Source organism: Triticum dicoccoides, chromosome 1B (genome assembly GCF_002162155.2).
Source record: "Triticum dicoccoides isolate Atlit2015 ecotype Zavitan chromosome 1B, WEW_v2.0, whole genome shotgun sequence".
NCBI classification, from domain to species: domain Eukaryota; kingdom Viridiplantae; phylum Streptophyta; class Magnoliopsida; order Poales; family Poaceae; genus Triticum; species Triticum dicoccoides.
The window spans coordinates 333,480,518-333,488,809 of record NC_041381.1 but is presented as its reverse complement, the minus strand read 5'-3'; the positions used below and the strand labels follow the sequence as shown (position 1 = coordinate 333,488,809).

Below are 8,292 nucleotides of genomic sequence, written 5' to 3'. Positions count from 1 at the left end.
GTTTATCCGCTATTTTAGTATGTGTTGGAAGGATCGGTGATTCAGATTAGTAGTAGTAGTATGTCCTTACTCTTTGCACCCACTGCACATATAATACTCGGACGACCATGGTAGACGACGAGCTCTGACGACGGACGATGCTCATGCTCCCCTTGAGGCCGCGCGCTGCTGCCCATGATGCATTTGGCCGCGTCCGGGTCTCCGATGAGCCCGATACAGATACATATGCCGACCCGTCCGTCGCGTGAAAACGACCGGGAGCTCATTTGGATTTCCACGATTTCATCGATGCTTCGCCGAGTGGAAAATCCGCCTGCTCTGCCACACGCCTAACTCCTTTCGCAGTACTCCGGCCAGGGGGTGTGGGTCCAGAGCAACCGGACGGTGCAGGTCGAGGCCCTCTGCCTCTGGTGTGATCTCTGTCACGCGTTCAGTCGTCGCAGTACTGTACTAGACGGCCTAGAAGAATTGTGGCCTCAGGTCCACAGCCACAGACAGCTCACTTGACCCGTCTGCCCCACAAAAGGTCAACTCGAGTGGCGTTGTGGCGGTGGTGCCATCTGAGACCTCTCGGTCGCGAGAAAACGGAAAGAAAAACCCGGATCCCACCGTGCACGACGGCCGGAGGAGCACCGCTCTGCTCGTGCCGTGCGGCTCCAGATTGACCTGGCCGATCAACACGCCCCCGGAAAACGAAAGAAACCAACCCAAATCGGCACATGGCCTGACTTCTTCTTCCCCTTTGAAGCCCTCCCGCGGTTCACGGCGCCCCGGGGCCCACATGTCACACACCGGCGGCGCCGTACACCGGGTCCATCGGCGCGCGTCGTGGCCGTGGCGCATAGACGGCCCGGCCGTGCCGTTCGTTCTTAAACCCCCACCCCCCTCCTCGTTCGCCTCGCCGCTCAAAAACGAAGGAAATCCCAAATCCCGTTACAGGAGCAGCAGCGGAGGAAGAAAAAAGGAAAGAAAAATACCGTTGCCCTCCCGTTCCGTTCCGTTCCGCTCGGCACTCGTAAAACCCAGGCCCCGAGGGGAGGAGGCATGGGAGAGGAGACCCTCGTGCAGGCCATGCCGCTCGCGCCCCACCACCACAACCACAACCACGTTCACCCCAACGCCCCGGATCCAGCCGTCGTCAAACATCGACACGACGATCCGGCGGCGCACGCTCCGCGGACCCGGACCGGGATCGCCGCGGCAGCGGACGCGGGCGAGGAGACGGACGTGTACTACGCGCGCAAGATGCTGCAGGGCGTGGTGCTCCGCCCGCCCTCGCACCTCCCGCAGCCGGAGGCGCCGCCTGGGCTGACGAGGGCGGTCTCCACGCCGGCGCCGAACGGGCACGTCGAGGTGGAGGAAGGGCAGAGGCACGTCGAGCGGTCCAACTCCGCCGCGGCCGTGGTGGACGTGGCGTCCATCGGGCGCTTCTTCCGCGACCGGCGCGACGTGCTGTCCTCGGCCATCAACCGCCGCATCTCGTCGCTCAAGGAGACGCCGGCCCCGGCGCCGGGGGACGCGTGCTACGGCGTGCAGGAGATCCACCTGCCCAACGTGAAGGTCACCGTCCGCCTCAAGGAGGCCATCGCCGCCGACGCGGAGGAGGACGACGGCTACGGCCACTCCTTCTCGGGCAGCCACATCAAGGGCCGGGTCAGCTTCTTCTCCCGCTCGGGATGCCGCGACTGCGCCGCCGTGCGCGCCTTCTTCCGCCAGTCCGGCCTGCCCTACGTGGAGATCAACCTCGACGTGTTCCCGGAGCGCGAGGCCGACCTCGCGTCCCGGGCCGGCGCCGCCGCGCGCGTGCCCCAGATCTTCCTCAACGAGAAGCTCCTGGGCGGGCTCGTCGTGCTCAACTCCCTGCGCAACAGCGGCGAGTTCGAGCGGCGCGTGCGGGAGGTCGCCGGGAGGCGGTGCCCCGACGCGGCGCCGCGGGTGCCCGTGTACGGGTTCGACGCCGACGCCGGCAAGGAGGGGGAGGAGGAGGAGGAGGAGAGGGAGGACGCCATGGTGGGCATCGTGAGGGTGCTCCGGCACCGGCTGCCCATACAGGACCGGTTCGTGAGGGTGAAGCTCGTGAAGAACTGCTTCTCCGGCGCCGACATGGTCGACGGCATCGTGAACCACTTGGAGTGCAGCAGGAACAAGGTGAGTTGCACTAGATTAGAGGGTGTTTGGATCACTAGAGACTAGAGACTAGAGACTAGTAATAGTCACCTTTAGTCAGTAAACCTCCAAACGCCCCTGACTAGTGGGTGACTAAAACTAGTTTAGTCCCTAGTCACCCCACCCCCAACTTTTACTGACTAGAGACTAGTAGTAGTCACCTTTAGTCAGTAAACCTCCAAACACCTCTGACTTTTACTGACTAAAGTCCCCCTCTCTCTCCTCTAATTGGTGTTGCACAAGGGACATTTAATACTGAGACATTTAATGCTGACTAGTAGTAGTCACCTTCCAAACAGGGTCTGACTAAAAACTTCTAGTCTGACTACTACTCCAAAATAGATGACCCAACTTTGTACTAACTTTAGTACAGAGTAGGGTCATCTATTTTAGAACGGAGGGAGTACTAGTCACATGACTAGAGAGTATCCAAACACCCTCATTACTGCCTGCTTCTGTTCCGTTTGACTTTTTTTTTATCGTGATCGTTGTTTATCTTTGCATGAATGGTGAGCGTAGTACGTAGTGTTGGACTAAACGCCTTGGGTGTGAATAGTTAAGAGCGTATCATTTCTCACAGAATTAACTTGCTGGTGGTGCGCATTAGGAGCCAATATTATGCTGTGTTGAGCTCGAGCTGCCACTCGTAGGAGTATTTGTCCACTTTTACCTAAACAATACCTCGAGTTGTTTATGCAGAAGTGGGCAAATACTAGACGCAAATATTGAGTTTAAATGAAGCAAAATTAAGTTGGTCATTGTTTTCTGATCAAATTACTTCACTAAAATTTTATTTAGAATCCAGTCATGCTAGTATTTAGCCTTGTCAATATTGAGTACATTTAAGTCATGCTCAATTAATTCAATAAAACCGAATATACTCGCTTTAGGCGAAGAGAAACTTGGTTGTCATGCACGGCTGCCAAATGCCGAACTTTAGAAATTCAAACGCTATGACGCTGTCCAAATCAGTATAGACAACTTTGAAGGCAGCGATCATACCAAGGAACGTATCTGTGAAAACGAGGTGCCCGGAAGCAAACGCTGTCTAGGATAGGATAGGATCACGCGCGCCGTGCCGTGCCGTGCCGGACCGGCCCGCCTGCTCTCCTTTGGTTTCCCGCGCTGCAACGGGTGAGCGGAGCACAACGGAACGGGGCAAACAGCCGGCCCCACCGCTGGCTGGCTCGGTTCGTTGGCACCCAAACGAGCCCGGCGCGGCGAGTGTGTATGTACGCACTTGTTTGACCATGTTGATTCGGATAGTAATTGAACCGGTCGTGCGTGCTCGATCGCACTGGTGGTGTGATTCTGTGCCGACCACGTCGCTGACCATCACAGGACAGACAGACACCCTTCTCTCTCTCGGTGCAATCTTCGTGAGCAGAGTCCCTGATTGGCCCTGCGTGCTGGAAGACGTGATAAGATTTTGGTCGGGTTGGAAAAATTAGCAGCGTGATTAGATTAGTGGGGCGGACGACCGAAAGAAATCCGCGCGTGATAGATCCACTGCTACTCCTACGTTCTTGGTGCTTAAGCACCGACCCATCATGCGGTCTAGTGCATGCATGCGTATGATCGATGCGTTCCCCCTAATTTGACTTGCACCAGTGTCGCCGTCGCTGTCCCTGCCCTTGGCCTTTGTCTGTTTCTCGTGTTTTCTCTTGCGAATTTGACTTCAAATGCCACGACTGTGGAGGTCGATCGATCAATTAAACAGTTTCTAATTTCCTCCTCCACCGATCAATTAAGCAAGACAATAATAATAAGCTCTTTTTTTTTACATTACTTACTTATAGGCTGTGGAGATCGGCAAAGAACTCGCGAGAAAGCACTTCATCCACCATGTCTTCAGGTCAGCGTGCAATGCATCACTCTGAATTTTACTTTTATTCCAGTGATGTTTTGCTCATCAATGAATGGATGTTGAATGGGTATGCGCGCAGGGAGAACGACTTCGAGGACGGCACCCAGAGCCTGTACCGCTTCCTGGAGCACGACCCCGCCGTCCCCAGGTACTACAACTTCAGGGGCTCCACCAACGACGGCGAGCCCAAGCCTGCCGCCGCCGTCGGCCAGAGGATGACCAAGATCATGGTCGCCATACTCGAGGCCTACGCCTCCGAGGACCGCCGCCGCCTCGACTACGCCCGCGTCGCCGCCAGCGAGGAGTTCCGGAGGTACGCCAACCTGGCGCGGGACCTCCAGCGGGCGGACGTCTTCGCCCTGCCCGCCGGGGAGCGCCTCTCCTTCTTCCTCAACCTGCACAACGCCATGGCCATCCACGCCGTCATCAGGACCGGCCAGCCAGCGGGCGGGGGCGCCGTCGACCGCCGGTCCTTCTTCACCGACTTCCAGTACGTCGTCGGCGGGTACCCCTACTCCCTCACGACCATCAAAAACGGCATCCTCCGCGGCAACCGCAGGCAGCCCTACACCATCGTCAAGCCGTTCGGCGCCTCCGATAAGAGGCTCGAGGTACATGTCTGGAACACCGTTCGCTGCATGCTCTCCGCTCGCGCTGGGATCTTTATTTTACGTACTTTGGCTGTGCAGCTTGCGGAGACGAAGGTGAACCCGCTGGTGCACTTGGCGCTGTGCAACGCGACGCGGTCGAGCCCCACCGTGCGGTTCTACTCCACGCAGGGCGTGGAGCCGGAGCTCCGGCACGCGGCCAGGGAGTTCCTCCTCGACGGCGGCGTGGAGATCGACCTCGAGACCCGGACCGTCCACCTCACCAGGATCATCAAATGGTACGGAGAGCTTGCAGCTAGCTACCCTGCATGTTTCAAAGTTCATGGAGAGTTGGTGCTGACCGGCGCTTGCTTGGTGCTGTGCAGGTACAGCGCTGATTTCGGGCAGGACAGGGACATCCTCAGGTGGATCCTCAACTACCTGGACCCGACCAAAGCCGGGCTCCTGACGCATCTCCTCAACGACGGCGGACCGATCAGCATCGCCTACCAGGACTACGACTGGTCCTTGAACGCCTGAACCGAGTTCTGTCTCTCTCTCGACTCTGCGCATACGGCGATGGTACCTGGAGCTAGCACTAGCAGTGCCGTGGGCTTTTCTCTTTGGATATTGGCAAATGGTCGATGGAAGAGAACTAGAGATCAACCACCCGTGGAGCTTACTAATACTTGGGATTATTGTACTTAGCTACATGGAAGTCTGAAGGTGTACATATATATAGTACGATACTGTGAGCCTCTTGTGTGTTTCCTGCTGGGACAAGTCGTCTTGGGCTCTTGGCCTCTTGGGGAGGGAAATGCACTGTGTTGATCACATCGCATTTTTCACAACGAAGATGTTAGATACAGTAAGTACGCATTTAGGCAAGCAAGTAAATTTAGCTTGTACGTAGTAGCTACACCGTTGTGTATTAGAGCGTGTCTTTCTATTTTTCCGAAAAAATTAGATTTATTATTAAATTTCAGTGGAAGTACAAAACATCTCAAATAGAATAAAAATTACATTGAGATTTCAAGACCACCGAACAACTACTACTGTCGTCAGAATGAGCCGCCGACACACCGCTGTCGGCGGTCGCCTACCCGACACGGCTGACAGCCAGAAGTCTTCGTGCACGTGCCTCTAAGGACATCGTCCTGGAGCTGCAATTGTCGTTGTTAACCCTTGCATAGATCTCAAGCACATGACACCAAATCTCGCCACATGACAAGAAACTCTAACCTAACCGCCCCAAGGTAATGACAAGAATGTACGTCAGACCTCTGTCGATTACGTCCAGAGGGATGAATTTGAGGAGGATCGGAGCCCAGAAGACAAACTCGAAAAAGTAGCACTGCTATTCGCCCGATCGGCACCTGCAAGGACTGAAAACCCTAACCAGGCGAAGGCACCGAGTCTCCCTCCCCGCCACCAGCCGTCGGAGCAGCAAACAGAGGGGATGCTAATCCACGGGTTCGTCGGTGAAGTCTGGAGGGGAGAGTTTGCCCTAGCTGCCTAGGGTTAGGGAAGAAAAACGAGAGGATCAGAGGAAGTCGCCTCTTCTGTTACCACGTGCATCCCATCTATGTTGCCTCTTATCCTCCTTCCCACCCTCGTCGATGGTGGCCTTAGTACTCACATAATCCTAACGTGTTTAAATGCGGTCAATCCTAAGGTCTCTCTCTCTCTCAGCATAAAATAAGAAATTGATACATCCATTTTGCATCATGTTTTCCTATCATTATTTATTGTGTTTTGGATAGTTATTTCAATTTATGATATAATTCTTATGCCCGTTCTCCCTTATTCTGCAAGTTTCACATGAAGAGGGAGATTGCCGGCACCTGAAATTCTGAACCGGAGAGGGCTATATCAGAGATACCTATTTTGCACAACTCCAAATGACCTGAAAATTGACAGAGAATTATTTTGGAATATAATAAAAATAATGGCTAAAGAAACATGAGAAGGGGACCCACCAGGAAGCGACAAGCCTAGCCCCCCCCAGCTCGTGGCGCCCCTGGCAGGCCCCAAGGCCCATCTTCTGCTATAAGGTGCCATTTGACCTAGAAAAAAAATCAACAAAATCTTTTCGTGACAAAGCACCGCCATCTCAAGGCGGAACCTGTGCAGGAGCACTTTTGCTCTCCGGCGGAGCGATTCTACCGAGGAAACTTTCCTCTGGGAAGGGAAAATTGAATCATCCTCATCACCAACGACCCTCTCATCGTGGGAGCACCAACCTTCATCAACATCGTCATCAGCACCATCTCATCTCAAACCCTAGTCCATCTCTTGTGTTCAATCTTTGTCTCAAAACCTCAGATTGGTACCTATGGGTTACTAGTAGTGTTGATTACATCTTTTAGTTGATCTAGTTTGTTTATTTGATGGAGGAATATATGTTAAGATCCTTAATTATATTCAACACCCCTCTGATCTTGAGCATTATAATGATTTGCGAGTAGTTACTTTTGTTCTCGAGGACATGGTAGAAGTCCGGTTATAATCAATCATGTGAATTTGGTATTAGTTCGATATTTTGATAATATGTGTGTTGTTGCTTCCTTTAGTGGTGTCGTGTGAACGTCGACTACATGACACTTCACCATACTTGGGCCTAAGGGAAGACATTGTGGAGTAGTAATTAGATGATGGGTTGATAGAGTGACAAAAGCTTAAACACTAGTTTATGCGCTATTCCGTAAGGGGTTAATTTAGATCTGTATGTTTCATGCTATGGTTAGATTTATTTTAATTCTTCTTTCGTAGTTGCGGATGCTTGGGAGAGGGGTAATCATAAGTGGGAGTATTGTTCAAGTAAGAACAACACCCAACCACCAGCCCACCCACATATCAAATTATCAAAGTAGCGAACGCAAATCAAATAAACATGATGAAAGTGACTAGATGAATTCCCATGTGTCCTCAAGAACGCTTTGCTTGCTATAAGAGAAAGTTCCGACCCGTCCTTTGCTATAAAAAGGATTGGGATACCTTGATGCACCTTTGTCACAATTGCTACTTGTTGCTCGTTACAAATTACCTAGCTATCAAACTACTTGTTACCGATAATTTCAATGCTTGCAGAAAATATCTTGCTGAAAACCGCTAGCCATTTCCTTCTGCTCCTCGTTGGGTTTGACACTCTTACTTATAGAAAGGACTAGGATAGATCCCCTATACTTGTGGGTCATCAAGACTCTTTTCTGGCACTGTTGTTTGGTGAGTGGAATTTGAGAAGGAAAGATTTATATTACGTGCTGAAATTTACTATTACTTGTCACTATGAAAAGCAATCCATTGAGGGGTTTGTTCGGTGTATCTTCACCCCAACCGGAAGCACAAAGAGTTGCCCCTCAACCTACTACACCTACTAAAAATATTTATTATGAGATTCCTTCGGGTATGTTAGAGAAACTACTAGCTAATCCTTATGCAGAAGATGGAACAGTACATCCTGATATGCACTTAATTTATGTGGATGAAATTTGTGGATTGTTTAAGCTTGCAGGTTTATCCGAAGATGTAGTTAAGAAGAAGGTATTTCCTTTATCTTTGGAGGGAAAGGCATTGACATGGTATAGGCTATTGTGATGATATTGGAACCGATTGAAATTAGAATTTCATCTTAAGTTTTATCCTATGCATCTTGGTCATCGTGATCGGAAT

General features: G+C 52.1%; 1 protein-coding gene across 1 annotated transcript; it reads left to right on the top strand.

Moving 5' to 3' along the window:
* The first annotated feature begins 912 nt into the window (after positions 1-912).
* On the top strand, positions 913-5,393 carry LOC119333466. The gene is made up of 5 exons (XM_037606349.1): positions 913-2,148; positions 3,966-4,021; positions 4,113-4,644; positions 4,723-4,919; positions 5,007-5,393. Exons 1-5 carry the CDS (start codon positions 1,045-1,047, stop codon positions 5,158-5,160), a joined length of 2,043 nt encoding a protein of 680 aa, XP_037462246.1. The 5' UTR covers positions 913-1,044; the 3' UTR covers positions 5,161-5,393.
* The last annotated feature ends 2,899 nt before the right edge of the window (positions 5,394-8,292 follow it).

Excerpts from the sequence above, each read along its gene's own strand:
- LOC119333466 (XM_037606349.1), top strand. The coding sequence starts at position 1,045 with ATGGGAGAGGAGACCCTCGTGCAGGCCATGCCGCTCGCGCCCCACCAC. Across the intron at positions 2,149-3,965 it reads TGGAGTGCAGCAGGAACAAG|GCTGTGGAGATCGGCAAAGA; the intron begins GTGAGTTGCACT and ends ACTTACTTATAG. Across the intron at positions 4,920-5,006 it reads CTCACCAGGATCATCAAATG|GTACAGCGCTGATTTCGGGC; the intron begins GTACGGAGAGCT and ends GGTGCTGTGCAG.